Source organism: Callionymus lyra, chromosome 14 (assembly GCF_982586985.1).
Source record: "Callionymus lyra chromosome 14, fCalLyr1.hap1.1, whole genome shotgun sequence".
NCBI lineage: Eukaryota > Metazoa > Chordata > Actinopteri > Syngnathiformes > Callionymidae > Callionymus > Callionymus lyra.
Window position 1 is genome coordinate 25,554,785 of NC_141831.1, and position 19,288 is coordinate 25,574,072.

General features: G+C 37.8%; 3 protein-coding genes across 6 annotated transcripts; all 3 read left to right on the forward strand.

Annotated features, from left to right (window-relative positions):
- Positions 1 to 1,870: 1,870 nt before the first annotated feature.
- Positions 1,871 to 6,300, forward strand: prdx4 (peroxiredoxin 4). Its single transcript, XM_087806946.1, has 7 exons — positions 1,871 to 2,142; positions 3,595 to 3,712; positions 3,790 to 3,906; positions 4,578 to 4,700; positions 4,755 to 4,885; positions 4,973 to 5,007; positions 6,187 to 6,300. Exons 1-7 carry the CDS (start codon positions 1,944 to 1,946, stop codon positions 6,235 to 6,237), a joined length of 774 nt encoding a protein of 257 aa, XP_087663072.1. The 5' UTR covers positions 1,871 to 1,943; the 3' UTR covers positions 6,238 to 6,300.
- Positions 6,301 to 8,365: 2,065 nt separating this feature from the next.
- LOC148066830 (diamine acetyltransferase 1-like) lies at positions 8,366 to 9,771 on the forward strand. The gene is made up of 6 exons (XM_087807751.1): positions 8,366 to 8,591; positions 8,673 to 8,724; positions 8,802 to 8,885; positions 8,961 to 9,062; positions 9,188 to 9,228; positions 9,310 to 9,771. Exons 1-6 carry the CDS (start codon positions 8,526 to 8,528, stop codon positions 9,475 to 9,477), a joined length of 513 nt encoding a protein of 170 aa, XP_087663877.1. The 5' UTR covers positions 8,366 to 8,525; the 3' UTR covers positions 9,478 to 9,771.
- Positions 9,772 to 10,786: 1,015 nt separating this feature from the next.
- LOC148066831 (zinc finger X-chromosomal protein) lies at positions 10,787 to 19,288 on the forward strand. 4 transcript variants are annotated; one of them, XM_087807742.1, is made up of 8 exons: positions 10,787 to 11,096; positions 14,508 to 14,604; positions 14,824 to 15,135; positions 15,576 to 15,725; positions 15,802 to 15,930; positions 16,011 to 16,145; positions 16,272 to 16,415; positions 16,599 to 19,288. In XM_087807742.1, the coding sequence occupies exons 2-8, from the start codon at positions 14,538 to 14,540 to the stop codon at positions 17,891 to 17,893; spliced, it is 2,232 nt and encodes a 743-aa protein (XP_087663868.1). In that variant the 5' UTR covers positions 10,787 to 11,096; positions 14,508 to 14,537; the 3' UTR covers positions 17,894 to 19,288. The 4 variants fall into 4 exon arrangements, with proteins under 4 accessions (XP_087663868.1, XP_087663872.1, XP_087663870.1 ...); XM_087807746.1 differs by having other exon boundaries at positions 15,010 to 15,135; XM_087807744.1 differs by having other exon boundaries at positions 10,788 to 11,096; positions 16,011 to 16,058.

Sequence of the window (19,288 nt, forward strand, 5' to 3'; positions counted from 1 at the left end):
TCAACAGAACAATGACCCCAAACATACCAGTAAGCGAGCCAAATCTTGGTTCCAGACCAACAAAATTGAGGTTATGGAGTGGCCAGCCCAATCCCCAGACCTTAATCCAATTGAGCACTTGTGGTATGACATAAAAATTTGCCGTTTCTGAGGCAAAACCCAAAAGTGCAGGGGAATTGTGGAAGGTTGTCCAATCTTCCTGGGCTGGCATACCTCTTCAGAGGTTGGTTGACGCCATGCAGCACAGATGTGCAGCAGTTATCAAAAACAGGGGTTATTCAACCAAATATTAGTTAACTAATTGTCAGGATTGCTAAATGTTAATATTTTTTCAGTTTATTTAGTAAATATTTTAGTTTGTAATGAGAAATGCCGACACTGCTATTTTTTTGAACACAGAAATATCACCTTTTCCTTCATATTCTGTAAAGTAATTAAATATTGATACTTTTTTCTTTATGATTTGTTGTGAAATACCATGTGCAGCATTCCTAATGAAAGAAAATAAAAAAAATTATAAGGATTTTGAGCTTTATTCACTTTTTTAAAAACACTGCTATTATTTTGAACATAGTTGTATGTCTTACAGGTCAGGTGGCTGGATGATAAGCTATTTTAAGAATGTGGATGAATGACTTTATTAGGGGAAGAACCAAACTTTGGAACCAAATGGCATGTTTCATTTGGACGGGAGTGTTTTATAGGTGATCTTTAATTTGTGGTTTGTTCTCCGCAGGAGGTGTTTTTTTTCTATGACATGGTACAGCTTATTGTGTATTTGTTTATTTACATTTGTGTTTAAAATTATTATGATTATTAATTATTATCTTTGAATTAATTTATTATATAAAATGGCTTTGTCTGGGCCAGGCTGTATTAGCCCAACAACTCTCTTCGGCCGCGCCTGTCGACTCTACCGCTGACTATCCTATCACAGAGTTCATCATGCTGACCTTGCACAAATAATGTTGTTACAACAACTTGAATACCTTAATTGAAATCCCCAAGTCATAGTTACATGCTGGTTTGGTTTGAAGACCACCACCACCTAAATGTATTTTACAATTGAAAAATAAACAGTCCATTCCAGACTTTTCCAAAACTGCACAGTCCATTTGACAATGTCTCTAGTTATAATGTCTTGGACAAGATGATACCTGGTGACCATATGAGGTGGTGTCATCCAGCTCCCACCGACAAACGAGACAATATCAAACAGTCGACCAAAGACAAGGTCACAGCACCATTGTAACAGGGGCGCTCATCATGCATGTTCACTTTTCTCTGTGTTGTGTTCTGTAGCATCAGAACTGTGGAAATTCAACAATGTAGTTGTCTTCAATTGTTTTTATTTTGAAGCATCGGTAAAGTTAAACGGTAAAACATATATGCGAGTTGCAGATCCTCAACACGGGGCTCAACTCTGTGAAATACATAAAGTGAAGTGAATAAAAAAAGTAATTAAACACAACTGTTCAAATTACACAAATATACATTTCTATATATATAACCATCAACATCTTAAAGAAATGTACATACAAAGAATACAATATTGTTTAACCTCAAGTCTTAACTCACAAGTTACAACTTCACTGGCTTCCTGTAATACAATGAATACATTTCAAGATCCTCCTCACCACATACAACAACCTTGCCCTTCTTACCTGACAGATCTCCTCCATCGCCCCCATCCACTGAGGCCACTACCTTTACACCCTCCAGACTTCTTAATCTTTCTTGGTTATTGTAAAGCGTCTTTGTGTACTATGAAAAGCGCTACAGAAAACGTTTGTATTGTTATTGTATTGTGCAGATTTCGTCCACTAGTGGGCGCTAATGTGGCAACACGCTTTCAAACATGACTGAAATACAACAAGGGAAGAAGAAGCTTCCCCTGGCACCGACGCATTTCAAGTCTAGAGTGAGTTCACCTGGATTGTAAGATGAAGGTTCGTGTCCACCAGCGGTTTCTTGCGGCTCTCTCGGCCGCGGTTGTCCTCTTCTTCTCGGTCACTTCGGCAGAAGATGGCGCGCAGGGGAAGAACTCCCAGTGTCACAACTACGCAGGAGGACACGTCTATCCCGGAGAAGCCTTCCGCGTCCCGGTGTCCGATCATTCTCTGCACCTCAGCAAAGCCAAAAGTGGGTTTTTGTAAACGATCTTCAAGCTTTCTTTGCTCAAACACAAGCTGGTATATGGTTGTAAATTTGAACACATATTTGCATACTCACTCATTTTGATGCAACTGGCTAAATCCATTATAGGGTGTTATTTTTTGAGAGCATGTCTATCAAGTTCAAGTACACGTCATCTTATCTAATTCTCTCACTTTCACTCTTCCACTCTTTGCTTTAAGAGGTTTAAGGTTAAACATTTAAACTATCATGACTATATAGTCTCCAGTTGCGAGTAGAGATGGCAGCAAGTAAATGATTCAATAAAATGTAAATTACACTTCATTTATAAAAAGCGTTTGATAAAACTCCAGACATGGTTAATATTAATAAGGTCCGAACTAAAATGTCCCTGAGCACTTTGAAATAAATATTTATTTTGGCAAAAAATGAAATGGAAAACAAGCCTCGGGTTTGAATGTTTTCATTGAACATTTCCTTCTTTGTCTTTATCTTTAGACTTAGATTGTGTCATCTTGTTCTTTCTCTTTATGTCCTTGTTCTTGTTTTTTTTATAAAAAAAAATGCTGTATGTATTGGCTATTGGAAAAAAACAATTTCAATCAATAAAGTTTTACCTTACCTTACCAGTCGGCAAGCTTGCATATGAATTAAAATACTTGTTTGTATTAATGATTTATTTGGTCTGTGAGGAACATGTACACATACATTTCTCACACACATTTCCTAAAAAAATACTATTTTGAGTTGTAACCTTTTCCTTCTTTATCATTAAACAATTACGATTTTAATTAATGTGTTTATAATGAAGACTGTTTTGTGATGTTGCCTGGATATATGCCATTTATATAATGGATTATATTGTTTTCTTATAAACTCTATATACAATCTAAATAACTCTTTAAGAGTAAAACACAGCATGTGCAGTATTTTATTAGTCACTTTTACTGGCAGCAGTTTTACTGAAGCATTGCAGGACTTTAACCAGACTGTGTAGGAAATACAGATTTAAAGAAGTTTGCCTATAACATGTTATGTCATGAAAGGTTTTTTCAACTCAATTTTATTTTAAGTGTTGAATAGTAATGTATGTAAACCCACCCATAGTTTAACAATACTGTATAAGTAAAGAGAAAGATGGATCCCACCACCAAAGTAACATTAAAATGGATGCTGTTTCGATTGCCTCCGTAAAGGATCAAAACAAACTGTCCCTTTTAACATAAATGTGTTTCATGAAGCTAAAGAAATATTTGGGATGATGGTTCTATTTGATTAAAAAAAAAATAGCCAACAGTTAAATTGGGTTAAAGCAGAGATGGGAAATCATCTTGTGGTCAAGGTAACTTGAAAATTTAGAATTTATTTGAAGCCAAAAATAAATGTTCTTTTCAATAATAAGATTACAAGAGTTAAGACTCTTTGAAATGTAAATAATAAATGCCTTTTACTTCTCAGTCTCTAAACCTGCTCCTCAATGGGAAGGAACGGCTGTCATCAATGGAGAATTTAAGGAAGTGAAGCTATCGGATTACAAGGGCAAATACCTAGTCTTCTTCTTCTATCCCCTGGACTTGTGAGTATCATCTGGCACCATAAACAGGAACACCACATTTTTACTAATCTTTTTTTATTTTGTTCTTTTTCATTTAGCACCTTTGTGTGTCCTACTGAAATCATTGCCTTTAGCGACCGTGTGCACGAGTTTCGTGCCATCAACACAGAGGTGGTCGCCTGTTCAGTAGACTCGCAATTCACTCACCTGGCATGGTAACTAAGCAGCTGTCAATTTTCCAATGAAATCATATCTATGGTATTCAAGTCATCTCCAAATGTGGAAATGTCTAATAAAAAAACAAATTACCTTTTGACCATAAGGAGCCAAATCCCCTTCCTCCAATTAATTTAATGCAGCCCCAAGATTAGGAGGACATTTAGTTGGGTAAAAATATTGTGAAACAATCTTTAAAGTGCAGAAAAATTACATTGTTCAAATTTCTGCCCGTGTTACTGTTTTCTAGCAGAAGAAAGCAAATGTCCATACCTTCAAAAAATTAATACATTTCGGTGAAAAGTAGCATTTGTTTTGAGTAGTGTCTTATGTGTTAAATATTTTAAGCACTAAGATTAACTAAACTGAACGGAAATGTGTTTTCTTGTTTTTTGCTAAGAAAAACTCATTTGATATAAATATATATATATATATATATATATATATATATATATATATATATATATATATATATATGCGTTCTCTGCAGTCAAATTCAATGAGTGGAATTTGACATGGTGTAAAGCGTGTAGGTTGGGACAAAGAGGCTTCGCATAGAGAAACATTTAGTTAAAAAAATATCCCTTTCCCGTTATCTTGGAAAGAAAATGATACAAAACCACTTGAAATGTGGGACGTAAAATGTAATACGCTGCACTCGTCTCCCCAGGATTAACACTCCAAGGAAACAGGGAGGCCTTGGACCAATGAAAATCCCTTTGTTGTCTGACCTCACTCACCAGATTTCTAAAGACTATGGAGTCTATCTGGAGGACCAAGGACACACATTGAGGTAAAACAGTCCTTGTTTTGATTATATAGACTAAGTCAAGTTCTTGTGTTTCAGGGGTCTCTTCATCATCGACGATAAAGGCGACCTGAGACAGATCACCATGAACGATCTCCCTGTTGGACGATCAGTGGACGAGACTCTTCGACTGGTCCAGGCTTTCCAGTATACTGATAAACATGGAGAAGGTAAAAATAAACACATTGATGCACAAACTTTCTTCAGTAATTTAGTGCTGCATGTGTTATAAATGTCTTGTTATTTCTTATCAACAGTTTGTCCTGCTGGATGGAAGCCAGGCAGTGACACTGTAAGTATCATGTTAAAGACAACCTTCATCATGACACATGACTCTTTTTACGAATGACTGGTCCACTTATTAACCTCACATCAATTTTCAGAGCCATCTACCACTCTCGATGACGACACTGTTTTATTATACCTCATTTATAGTGGCGTCTCTAGCATAAACAGTTGAGCAGAGCTCTGGAGTGGGCACTTAATGGTGACATGTGATGAGGTTAATTACTGGTGAGGCACTGACTCCTGAGTCTTACAATTCTAAGAAGTGAAAATAGCATCTTATTTCACTATTTATACAACAGCATGCAACTGTGCTCTATAGCAACGTTCCTCTTGTAATTTACAAAAACGTCCTACAAAGAACGTTTATTTGGAATCAGATAGAGCACTCTTAATATGTGCCGTTAATAAATTAAATTATAGAGATGTGTAAAGAAAAATATCAGTCATTTTCGAACTCCAAATTAGGGTGCTTATAATGACTTTTTATTAAGGTTGTCTATCGAAATGACAAGAAATAATTAAAATGACAGATTGCTTGAAACACTCGTCAGTTTTGTAAGCCCCCTTTTTCATCATGATAATGGTGAGCCAGTGCAATTCAGTTTAAGATCACAATAGATTTTTATAATATAAAACCTTTAAAAGAAAATGCCCCTCAATTATGTGGTTTCTTTCCTGAATATAAAGGATGCATTATGATTATCTGAGCAAACTTGACTATATCTGTCTGTCAAAGTCCAAATCCACCTAATGAGGTCCCAAATGTTTAATTTCTCATTTTTGCTCAAGTGGCAAAGCCTCTATTAAATAATGAACACATTTTATTTTCTTCTTTGTTTTAACGTGTTCAGTCTTTCTTGACAGTTGACATCAAGTAAGGTTGGATAACATCTGAATTAAAAAAACCTGATGACACTCCTCTTGGACACATTCCCACCCCGTGTGTTGAGTGTAAAGACTTCTCATGATTATGACAAATGTTTATAACAAAATTGTCTTAGAAAATACATAATTCTTAACAAATTATTATTTATTAGATTTTTGCTCTATAATGAAGACTTATGTTTACTGCCTAGTGTTCCAACACGCCATCTGCTGGTGGCACGCACCCCACCTGCCCCTAATGTAGAGACGCCACTGCTCATTTACTCTTCTCTATAATTTCTCTCATCTTTTTCCACAGATCATTCCTGACCCTTCGGGCAAACTGAAGTACTTTGATAAACTAAATTGAGTCATCTGCCATCCCGTGAAACCACATCTAAAATTCAAATAAAGTTGGTTTTTTCCCACAAAACTGTGTGGCACAAATGACTCTTGACGTGATTTTCAAAATTGTATTATTACACTTTACAGTCAATAGAATAGTGTAAAATATAGTATAAACGTGTGTGTATATATATATATATATATATATATATATATATATACAGCTATGTTCAAAATAATAGCAGTGATTTTAAAAAAGTGAATAAAGCTCAAAATCCTTATATTTTTTATTTTCTTTCATTAGGAACCCTGCACATGGTATTTCACAACAAATCATAAAGAAAAAAAGTATCAATATTTAATTACTTTACAGAATATGAAGGAAAAGGTGATATTTCTGTGTTCAAAAAAATAGCAGTGTCGGCATTTCTCATTACAAACTCAAATATTTACTAAATAAACTGAAAAAATATTAATATTTAGCAATCCTGACAATTAGTTAACTAATATTTGGTTGAATAACCCCTGTTTTTGATAACTGCTACACATCTGTGCTGCATGGCGTCAACCAACCTCTGGCACCTCTGAACAGGTATGCCAGCCCAGGAAGATTGGACAACCTTCCACAATGGCTCTGCATTTTTGGGTTTTGCCTCAGAAAGAGCAAATTTTATGTCACACCACAAGTGCTCAATTGGATTAAGGTCTGGGGATTGGGCTGACACCTCAATTTTGTTGGTCTACAACCAAGATTTGGCTCGCTTACTGTTATGTTTGGGGTCATTGTCCTGTTTAAACACCCATTTCAGGGGCATTTCCCATTCGGCATAAGGCAGCATGACCTCCTCAATATTGTATTGTGATGTATCCACATTGATCCAGGATCCCTGGTATGCGATATAAAGGCCCGACACCATGGTAAGAGAAACAGCCCCATATCATGATGCTTGCTTCACGGTCTTCAGAGTGTGCTTCGGCTTGTATTCAGTGTTTGGGGGTCGTCTGACAAACTGTCTGCGGCCCTTGGATCCTATAAGGACAATCTTATTTTCATCAGTCCACAAAATGTTTCTCCATTTCACCAGAGGCCAGTTGACATGATGTTTGGCAAATGCAATCCTCTTCAGCACATGTCTTTCTTGCAACAGTGGGACTTTGCAGGGCTTCTTGCTGGTAGATTAGCCTCACATAAGCGTCTTCTAATGGTCACAGCACTCACAGGTACCTTCAGACCGTCTCTGATCTCCCTGGAGCAGACCCTTGGCATAGTCTTTACCATTCTGACTATCCTTCCATCCATACGAATGGTAGTCTTACGTTTTCTTCCACGTCTCTCTGGTTTGTCTTTCCATTTTAAAGCATTGGAGATCATTTTAGCTGAGCAGCCGATCATTTCCTGCACTTTTTTAGACGTTTTCCCCTCTCCAATCAACTTTTTAATCAAAACAGCATTTTTTCTGAACAATGTTTGGCACGACCCATCTTTCATCAGTTTTCACAGAGAATTGCATGCACAACATGTGCTGGCTTCATCCTTAAATAAGGGCCACCTGATTGAAACCTGTTTCTTTCACATAATGAATGATCTCACTGATGGAACTCCACACTGCTATTTTTTTTGAACACGCCCCTTTTACTTAATAAGTCAATTACACAGACCCAGGAGTATTCATATCATTAAAGTTGGGTCAGTTGGTTCCTCTGACTTTACTACACCTGCTGGTAAATTATTTTCCATTTATTATTATGTTTTATACCAAAAACAGTGATTTATCTGGTTAGTCATGTTGGACTGCTATTATTCTGAACATAGCTGTATATATATTATATGTACCCTCTTAAAGATAACTGATTTTTCATATGCATTCAAGAGCTTTAGTCAAAAGGCCAATGAAAACCTTTTTACTATTAAACATTCAGCTTAAATAACCTTCATCTTATCGATTAAATAATACAATAAACCTTAAGCAACACAAACATGACTGGGAATCAGATATCTTTTGTTTTTTAATGGTCAGGTGATTTTCTAGGTCTGGTTAATGTTTAAAGACCTGAAGAACATTCATGGAGATAAGAACTAAACAGAAACCGGAGGTGACTAACCATTACCTTTTATGGCATAACTCCACTAGATAAAAAGCAACAGCGGTGTCTTAAGAGCCATTATTCTCAGCCAAACTCCATGAGTCTATGCTGCTTTTCTTAGTTCTTCAGGAGGGGGTCAACTCCTGAGAAGCGGATGAAGAAACAAATTTTGCTTTTATTCACCTTCAGAGGAATTGTTAGAAAAGGAAAAAAGGGTAAAAGGAGAAAATGGCCAAGTTCGTATTAAGGAAAGCTGAGCCCAAAGACGTATCTGACATATTGCGACTCATTAAGGTAAGATTTTTTTCATTTTGGTGGTTTAATTATCGCAGGTCATGGGAAAATATTCAGTGTATTATGTTTGTTTTTTTCAAGGATCTTGCTAAATTTGAGGATATGGAGGAGCAGGTCATATTGACTGAAAAAGGTACCATCCCAACATTTGTTTTCAGTTATACATGTGTAAAAACGTTGTTGAACATGAATTTCCTGTTTTATTTAAAGAACTGCTAGAGGATGGCTTCGGAGATCATCCTTTCTATCACTGTTTGGTTGCTGAAGTCTCAAAGGAAGATCAGACTTTAGAAGGTAAACAAAATTAAACTCATAATGTGAAATTATTTACTGGTTTACTTCAAAAGATCACAGTTTCGTTTCTTCTAGGTCACACCAATATTGGTTTTGCCATGTACTACTTCACCTATGACCCTTGGATCGGGAAGCTGCTCTACTTGGAAGACTTCTATGTGATGCCAGAGTTCAGGGGTAAAGTCCAGTCGCTATACCGTAAATGTGTTAAGTCATAAGTGTCGTGACATGTCATGTCATGTATATGAGCGTGGATACTTTCCCATGCATACCCTTTTAAATGTCCTTTATGTTTTGCACAGGTTTGGGAATTGGTTCACAAATCCTGAAGACTCTGAGTGAGGTAAGGAAAGCGATATGCAAATCCCCCTTTCTGATTTAGAGTATGTTCACCCGATTTTTTTCTTTTTTTTGCCTTTTCAAGACGGCTGTAAAGACTCGGTGCAGCAGCATGCATTTTATTGTGGCAGAGTTTAACACAGAGTCCATCGAGTTCTACAAGAGACGAGGGGCAGCAGATCTCTCTTTCCAGGAAGGCTGGCGTTTGTTCGCCATAGACAAAGAAGATCTACTGAAGTTGACAAAAAAATAAACTGAGCCACAACTTTTGATATTTACGACATTTAACAATCAATTACATATGATTAATGCACCTAGTTTGATAAACTAATACCTCTAACTTGCTACTTTGTGCACACATGTGTGTGATTTAATATAGCTATTGATTAGGCTTGATTATGTTGAACCAATGCCTGATATGCTTTGTTGTCTATTAAACATACAGTCGTTTGTATAAGTATATTGATTTGATTTTACGTTTAAAATGTGTTTGAAAGAAAAGTGTTATTTTATTGAAGCTATGAATAAACCTTCTTTTCAATATAAATATCCCTTTATGCCAAAAACTGGGACAAAGGCAATGTGTGTTTATTTAATGTAAGGTAAGGTAAATGTATAATTGTTTAATTATTTAACTAAGGTCAGAGGTCATAACTAATCAGGATGTTTATGATGACTTGCAACATTTCAGGGTTATTCAACTAAATAGGTGGACCAGCAATGTTCAAAACATTGTGTAAGACACATGGCTTGCAATATACAAAAACAAATTCTTACCTCAGACATTCATTCTTGTAAATATCCTTTATGATGTGACACAGGTGTTATTTTCTTCTCTGTTTGAGACAACATGCATACATTGATTTCAAAACATATTTTCCTGTCCAGTAATTTCATATCAGACATTTTGTGGGTTTTTTTAAATGGGAAATGTACAGATTTAGATTTTTGTCTTTAAAATATACAAAGCTTTACAGGGTGGTACATTTCCCCTCAGAGTGATATTGACTAGCAAAACTAATAGCTATACTACTCAGTTTGAAACTTCCAACAGTTTTCCTGTTATCATGCATTACAACCTAAAAAGCAATTAAATAATATCAAATTGTGTGTAAACTTACCTGCTTGACATCTTAGCTGCTGTAAATATTTGAATAATGGTAACTGTTGTCTGGGATTTAAAATAACTTATTAAAAACATGCACTATAATATGCATGATTCGAATCATGAAAGAATGAAGTCATTAAACATCTGAAATAATAAAAAAAAAATATATAAAAATACTGAAACGTAAACATTTGATTATTACAATTTACCACCAATCTCTTTATTTTATTTATACTTTGTTCAATATATGTCTATATTTGTACATCTGGGAATTACTATAACCATCTAATGTAATGTACTTCACTCTTGTGATAATGTAAAAACGTCATAAACAGCACTGATTGTTTGGTAGTCATCTTAAAAGGTAAGATTTGATCATTCTCGCAGAAAAGGGACTTTAAAAGCACACGGTTTCCAAACAGAGCCGACACCAAGAGCAGGAGCAGTGTTCCTGTATCTTGGCCTGTGTGCTCCTCGCCACGGTGACTTCCACCATCACCCTTCCGCGTTTTCCTGCCGCTTCTGGGCTGTGACGTGTAGTGCTGACGGCGGCCTCGGAGCTGGAGACGAGAGAGGCTGTAGCATGACAGGACCTGGTTCCAGACCGAGCTCCAGAAGCCGCCCGTGACCCCTCCTTCTCTGCGAATCTCCGGCCCGCCCAAATACCACTATATTCCCGACTGAATCCTGCCCGAGTCTGGGGGAACCAGGCGGCCTGCGGGAGCCGAAGAGCGGAAGGAGGCCATCCCTGCAGTGGACGACTGGTACGCTGGGGTTTCATGCTAGTGCTCGGTCCTGTTGCGAGGCTACGGATGCATTTATAAGCGATTTTTGTCCGAGTTAAAAGCATGCTTTATTAGCGGTTTAGTATTTTCTAAATAACGAGAGGCCGAAAGTGGCCTTTTCTTCCCGGGGCCCGGGCCTCAGACAAGAGGCCATGTTTTCGAATTCAAGCTGGTTAGCTACCATGCTAACATTAAGCGAGTGGATTTCACTTTTTTCATGAAAATGTGTAATTTAAAAACGTACATTGCAAGACATAAGTTAACATAGTCTTATGGTCAATCGCCTTTCTTTTAAAACTGTAATTTTACGCTGTGTTTTTAATAAATAGAAATTTTAGCTTTCGGGAGACGTGACGCTAAAAATGGCGGATCCTAGTCTGATGGAAAATATGTGAGGCATTAACCATCCTCTGTGACATATGCAGGGCATCACGAAGAGCGCTGTCGCTGCGATTGTGTTGTTATTCATTTCAGATATATAGGTTTTATTGATATCTGTACGTTTTCTGACGGCCGGTGTAAGGGTTTTTTCAAAGAGAGGCGACCAGCTTTGTTTTGTTATTGTACATTGGACAAAAAAAGGGCATTTTTTTTCTGAAACTCGACTACTTTGTACATTGAACTAAATTCTATACATAACATGTGTGTGCATCTGTCACCTGGACGTGGGGGATGGTGACTCCTGTCGAAATTCGATTGGTATCGACTGAAATGGTCTGTGTTTGCGTACACTGTCTACTGATGCATGTGTACTGGCTCGTTTCTATAGTGATGCAGACGCTCATTGTGCTCCTTAAATTGTCTCCTGTTAAATCACCTGCGGCCATTTAAAATTAAACATGTTTATTTATGGCTGCCTTAAAATAATTGTAGACTTTTAAATGAGTATATTTGCTGAAGCATCTCCTGTATTACTAAACGTTTTTTTTGTTCCCTTGTGTAAATGGCAATGACTATGAAAGGGATACTCATGTGTTCATTTGAGTGTCTTTTATATTGATCTTGGACCTCTATTGTACTCATATCTTTTTGTAAAAAAATATATATTTTAATTGAAATATTTACCTTTGAAAATGTGAACATTTTTCTGGAGAATAACTCTTGTTCACTTTACCACAACCACTATGCGGTGATTGGTCAAGCATCAAGGTTCATTGTCAATTCCGGAAGTCTCCACCTTCAAGGGACTTGCTGTATAAACAAAGCGGGTGTAAATACAGATAGCTGGAAGAGCGAAGTCCATTATTACGCTATAATGGGCTCCACTCTCGTAACCTCTTGTTCACCAATACTTCAGACAGGGAAGAACTTTATAAAGTAATAACTGCAAAACAAAACTTCGTCATGATGAGACATTAGTTGCCCTTTTAAAAAAAAAAGGGCTATTCAATTTAAATAAGTAGAAGAAAACGGGCTTGAATCACAATTACTAAACTTTAATGACACGTATACCATACAAAGGTATTTCTTTTTCATTACGATGGTTTCATCATGCATGTGAAAGAAGAAGAGTGTTTGCATACAATCTTGCAAACAGAATATTGATCACCATCACATTCTGACTATTCTTAAAAAATGATTGTGGATGAGATGGTCTTCTATTTGGAACGTCTCACTTGTTAATCGATAACTTGATCTTAATAAACTATTATTTGTAGAATCTCATAAGGAAATTAAAAAAAACTGAAATGTGTTATTCGTTGATTACCCAAACCAGCAAAGAACTGCCTTTTGATTTGTATTCATAGTAGCTGCTGAGATTAAAAAAACATTATTTGTATATATAGTTTTCAGTATGTTTTTTTTAAACTGCTTTAAAGATTAGTAATTGATGCTAATGCAGAAGAACCAGATCAGAAACAATCCGGATTCTTCAAAAACCTTGTAATGGATTATTGAAGGAGGAAAAACTTATATTTATTATTTAAAGTTGCCTTTACAGCTGCCTTGGTAATACATCAATATTACCCCAATAAAAATCACGTAATGCTACGGTTATTGTTAAATACTTATCAAGTTTGTATTTGATTGTTTAAAAAAAATAGGTATGGACTTTTCAACATTGATGAGCACTTGTGTTAAAAACAATGCTTGTCTATGGGTTAGTCGTGAATTGATTGCATTTTTCCCATTGTGTCAAATAAACAAGCTGACAAAATTAGTTTCTAGTGCAGAAAACATGCAAACAAATGACATGCAACTTAATGTTCAATGCTTTAAACTTGGCAGTGTTTCTTTAGCAAAATGAACATGCCTGACTTCTCTGGACAAGGACAGGACTTCCCCTGGCTAGTTGTGAAACCAGTATTAGAAAAGGTAGCTGAGTGAGCTAGCATGTTTGATAGCATCACACTGGATTCCCACTGGATTGCAGTGTCCCCCTCACATCAGGGTCAAAGGCTTCAGTGAAGAGAAGATAAACATAACAGTAGAGATTATTTTGTTTAACTACCTGAAAACGTATATCAATAAGATTTTCACAATAATATGTTGTTGTCATATTATTTCCTATTCAACTCCCCATGCAATGGATGTATTAAGTGTCATTATCATGAAGTCTATTAACCCTTTTTATATCCAAGAGATGGCGCTGTAGCTGGTACTCAGGCAGTATCTGATGTGGGGGGACTTTATATCAGGCAATTCAACTGCAAACCTTTCTTCATGCAGTCAAACATGGACAATTAAAAAAAAATGATTTCGTGCACGTTCAGGTGCTTCAACAAATTACTCAAGTATGTTGAAGATTTTTCTCACTTTTTTGAATTGCACGATGGCATTTTGGACGGTTTGGAATCATAACCCAGACACACAAACATTTAGTAGTTCTATGATATAGTGATGGTGCACTGAAGAATTTAATAGCCATCTTGTTAATTCACAGTGCTAACGCTGGTGCCATCTCTTTGATGTATTCACCTCTGCAAGTGAACCTCTCTATGAACATTACAGCCGACCACTGGGAGCATTATCAAGTCTTGATCACGTGATTTGCTTCCTGGTATCAAAACTTGGCACTGAAAGAAGAAGCATATTTTGATACTCGATACTACCAAAGCAATATGGTCGGTGCTTCCAAAGGACCAAGTTCGAAACCTAGCCCTACACTCATGTCACTGCAAAGTGGTCTTATATCAGTGAAGTAAGAATGGGGTTAGGGATTTCAAGCTCAACGAAACATGCTTGGAATTCCAAATACTGATGTGTTTTGTCTAAACATTTTCCCCTTGGAGTTTCTGACTCGCATGTCAAATAAAACCATCTCAGATTAATTATTGCAAGATTATTATTATTATTTTTTTAATGTAACACATTGTCTTCTCAAACCCTAATGATTTGCCTTCACACATCAGTAGGATTTTGTTGATTAAAGTTTTGTCTGTTTTTCAGCTTTCCATCAACAAATGCAGTACAAGGAAAATGGATGAGGATGTCACAAGGCTTTCAATACATTCTGAGGAGCCTAAAATAATTTTGCACGGATCGGGTAATTGGCACACCTGGCTGGATTTTTTTTTTTTTTTTTGATTTTACAACTTTTAAATAGCTAAATGTTTGGGGCATTTCATGAAGCAGGATTCCTTATTTAGCCAGATAACTTGAAATATTTAAGTAGTTGTGGCACATACCTTACCATAACATTCATACATAATATAACTGGTCTGTGACAGCTATCTGGCTAATCAGGTAATCCTGCTTCTTGCAGATGAGGGTGGTGCCGGCGGGCAGGAGTTTGTTGTGGAACTTCAAGAGACTGTGTTGGTGTCAGAAGGCGAGGGGGAAGGAATGGCAGTTCACAGATTCACACCGGACGAACTAGTCATCCAGGATGCTGTTGAGGATGTGGTTTCTGAGTATGTTCACTGCGATGAAGATGAAGATGTCGCTGTAGAACCCTGCGTGATGGCCTTGGAGGGCGAAGAGGAAGGTGTTGCCATGGGAGACATACCAGCAGATGCGCTGGATTCCCAGCAGGATGAAGATCGAGATGGCTGTGGAGATTATCTCATGATATCTTGTAAGTTTATTGACTAAAAAATAAATGTCCAATTTACTGTTTTGGTAGTTTATTTTCTTTAGAATCAGGCAATACATTATGCATTACCCTATAGTTATTGTAAATATGAATGTCACATAAATTATAGAATTGTTATAGCTATGCCAATTACTGTATAACAAAGCATTGTGATAGTGAAACCTGGGGGTCAGTTCTATATGTGACTTCATTCTCTCTCTAATTGATTGATGAGGAAAAATGGAAATTAAGATCAAACTACAGGACAAAAGCTGTTTTTGAAGTTGTTGATAGACTGGTCTTTTAAATTTCCAATGTTTTTTGCATTTTTACTGGTTGTTTTTCTGTCTTTTTAACACTTTTTTTTTCATTCATGACCAAATGTATTTTTAGGTCAGCAGTAAGGCTTTGTCTTGCTAAACTATATCTATCCCTCCTCCTAGTGGATGAAGCTGGGAAAATGGTGTCTGAGGATGGGACAGAGGTCACAGTGGAGGGAGATGTGGAGGACCAGGAGGTAGAGAAGGATGAGGATGGACAAGAGGTAATAAAGGTGTACATCTTCAAAGCTGATTCAGGGGAAGATGACATGGGTAAGTGGAAGAATCTGATGATACTTGTGTTAAAACCCATGCTTTGCACTATTAAGATAAATATTTGAATCTGCAGGCGAGTCTGTGGACATAAGTGATGGCGACATGGAGAGCATGACATTAACAGAATCTACAAGCCAAGCGCTACGTGAGAAGATGGTGTACATGTCTGTCGGGGATTCTCAGTTCAACCGGGGGTCTCACGGTGAGTCTCTGGATGGTCGGCTGCAACTGCAAGACTTAACATTAAGTTTCTGGCTTTGTACATGTTGGGTTCATCAACAGGTGGGTCCAAGGTGACCGATGAGGTTTATATGGAGTTGATGGTTGAAGGTGAGGAGCCACTAACTCACCATCGCTCGTTTGACAGTGTGTCTCTAAGCCAGGACTTCATGCCTGTGGCCTGGGCAGCCGCTTGTGGTCAGCCCCCCTGTTATTATTTAACACCACTGGAAGTGTTCATTATACACGTCTAGAGGTGTCTTCGCTTGAGAAATGTAGATGTTTATTAAAAATGTATAAAAAGGTACAATTTATTTTCCACAGGTGCAGATGATGGTGAAGGCTGCGAAAATCGTAACGGAGCTGCAAGCGCACTGCTTCACATGGACGAGACAGACATGGCCGATCAGATCACCCGACAACGCAGCAAGAGCAAGCGGCGATCAGAACCACGTCAAGTTCAAACGGGTAAATAATCAATTCAGAGCCATATGACATGGTATAAGCAAGTTAATACTGTGATCTTAATGTTCACAGGTTCACTTTAAATGTTCACCCATTTTAATTTAGTGATGCATATCTTATGTTCTAGCACATTTCATCTATTTTGAAACCTACATATTTGTAAACATCTTGTCTTCACCTCTCCAGCCATCATCATCGGCCCATATGGTCAACCTCTGACGGTCTATCCTTGTATGCTGTGTGGCAAAAAGTTCAAGTCACGGGGCTTCCTCAAACGTCACACCAAGAATCATCACCAAGATGTCCTGACGAGGAAAAAGTACCAATGCACGGACTGTGACTTCACCACCAATAAGAAGGCCAGCCTCCACAACCACATGGAGGTGCATGCCCTCAGCAGCAAGGCCCCTTTTGAGTGCGAAGTGTGCGGGAAAGAGTTCCACCAGCAGTCTGCGCTGTTCTCCCATAGACTACAGCATCATCACAGAGAGCCGAAGAGTCACCCTCCTCCACCTCCCACCAAGATGCATAAATGCAAATTCTGTGACTATGAAACAGCTGAGCAAGGACTGCTTAACCGGCACTTATTAGCAGTGCACAGCAAAAGCTTCCCACACATTTGTGTGGAATGTGGAAAAGGCTTCAGACACCCGTCTGAGCTTAAGAAACACATGCGAACGCACACTGGTGAGAAGCCGTACTCCTGCCTGTACTGCGATTACAAGTCTGCTGATTCATCGAACCTCAAAACGCACATCAAGACTAAGCATAGCAAGGAGATGCCATACAAATGTGAGCGCTGTTTCCAGACCTTTGCAGAGGAGGAGGAGTTGATACAGCACGGACTGACGCACGAGGAAAATAAGACCCACCATTGTGCCCATTGTGATCACAAAAGCTCCAACTCTAGTGATCTCAAACGCCATATCATATCTGTGCACACTAAAGACTATCCACACAAATGTGCTGTTTGTGGCAAAGGTTTCCATCGTCCCTCTGAACTCAAGAAGCATTCACTGTCTCACCGCTCTAAGAAACTCCACCAGTGTCGACACTGCAATTTCAAGAATGCGGACCCATTCATTCTTAGTCGTCATATTTTGTCTGTTCATACGAAGGAGCAGCAGGCGTCTCCGGAAAAAATCGAGACCAAGAGGACAGAAACTCCAATAGCATCATCTAAAAAGTCTGCATCCAGCAGTTCAAGCACTTCTGGCACACCCGCTCGTGTCAGTGCTGCCAGCTTAGCCAGCAGTGTCACCGTGGTGATTGGCAAAGGACAAAAAGAGAGGAGAATTTACCAGTGCCAATACTGTGACTACAGTACTGGGGACGCCTCTGGTTTCAAGCGCCATGTGATCTCAATTCACACAAAAGACTATCCGCACCGTTGCGAAATTTGTTCTAAAGGCTTCAGGCGGCCCTCTGAGAAAAACCAGCACATCATGCGACACCATAAAGACGTTGTCCAGACTGACTGACTCTTGAATGGGTGACTGATACTGTGCCACCAAAACTAATCAGTTTAAGTCGCCGTCACAGGCCGATCACTGCGCCGTGCTTCTCACATCCGAGCATGTGTAGATTTGTGCTGCACTCAGTTTTTGTCTTGTATCGCTCTTATTGCTCCTCAGTCCAGGCTCGGAGGAATACACTTATGTATATAATGCCCTGTGTTCGAGGTGGCGACTGAACTTGCTGTAGACTTGCACCTGTAACTGCATGTCCCCTACTGGTGACAGTTTGCATGACAGACTGCAAATGTCTTTGTAGATACACTTTTAACATTTTTGCAGGCAGCAATCAAATGGTCTCCAAACCATAGTGTATTTTGCAAAACAAATGTTTTTGTCTTTGTTAAAATGTACTTAGCGCAAAATAACGGATCAACAACCTGTTTCTGTAGCACTTGCAAAGTTGGTAGAGATCATGAATGCTGTACTCAAGTCTTGTGTACGTGTGTAAGCAAGGAAGAGGCAGAGTGACTGAAAAAAAAGTTCTTCCTGATGCTCAGACCTTAATCATTCTCCACATAACAGTTTTTGTGGTAATGGCAGCAAAGTAAACATTAATGTATGTTGCATCTGTGAAGTTATGAACCAAGAAGCAGCTGGTGAGAAGGACCGCAGTGCCAATTACAATGTAATTGAGATGGCTGAGAGAGACGATGACTCCAAAAAAGATTACATTTTATCTGAAGTGTCCACATTGAAACATTATTTATTCGAACCAATATAGAAACATGACTGAAAGGGGGAGTTAAAAAACGACGTACCGTAGAATAGTTTTTTTTATTTTGGTGTCAGAGGGGGTTCATATACATACCACTTATTTACTTCCATCAAATCTGTCATTTGATTGAAATGATTGACCGATGATCTTTCTCACCTTTCGGCTTCTTGTTATTTAAACAAGGATTGCTATTTTTATGCCCCCATGTTGATTAAATATTGTTATAATAGTAATGTTATGTTTAAAAAAAAAGATTTTACACTAAGTATAAACTGAAGACCTTCACTTTATTTGCTCTTATCCTGAAAACAAAAATGTGTCTTTGCCAGTAGAGAAACGGATATACAAGAATATCTGCATAAATGCAACTTCAGAAAACCGGTGCTGCTGTTTAGTGTACTGTGGCTTTTACACTTTTCCATTTGTGTTTTTTTTTTTCTTCTAAGTTATTTATTTCAATTACAAGTTGTTGTATAGTTGCGTGTAACTAGACTTCTATGGGACGTAAATTATTGTTTTGTATACAAATCTGTACAAAAGCCTGTAGATGTAAACACTTGCTAAAAAGAAAATCTCAACTGTGTTGTTATGGATGTACTGCAATGTATTTGTTACAAAAACTGTAATAAAAACAAAGTATTTTA

Coding starts and splice junctions, on each gene's coding strand:
- prdx4 (XM_087806946.1), top strand. CDS start 1,944: ATGAAGGTTCGTGTCCACCAGCGGTTTCTTGCGGCTCTCTCGGCCGCG. Junction 3,713..3,789: donor TTCTTCTATCCCCTGGACTT/GTGAGTATCATC, acceptor TTTTTCATTTAG/CACCTTTGTGTGTCCTACTG. Junction 3,907..4,577: donor CAATTCACTCACCTGGCATG/GTAACTAAGCAG, acceptor TCGTCTCCCCAG/GATTAACACTCCAAGGAAAC.
- LOC148066830 (XM_087807751.1), top strand. CDS start 8,526: ATGGCCAAGTTCGTATTAAGGAAAGCTGAGCCCAAAGACGTATCTGAC. Junction 8,725..8,801: donor GGTCATATTGACTGAAAAAG/GTACCATCCCAA, acceptor TTTTATTTAAAG/AACTGCTAGAGGATGGCTTC. Junction 9,229..9,309: donor TCCTGAAGACTCTGAGTGAG/GTAAGGAAAGCG, acceptor TGCCTTTTCAAG/ACGGCTGTAAAGACTCGGTG.
- LOC148066831 (XM_087807742.1), top strand. CDS start 14,538: ATGGATGAGGATGTCACAAGGCTTTCAATACATTCTGAGGAGCCTAAA. Junction 15,726..15,801: donor TTCAGGGGAAGATGACATGG/GTAAGTGGAAGA, acceptor TTGAATCTGCAG/GCGAGTCTGTGGACATAAGT. Junction 16,146..16,271: donor GGCCTGGGCAGCCGCTTGTG/GTCAGCCCCCCT, acceptor TATTTTCCACAG/GTGCAGATGATGGTGAAGGC.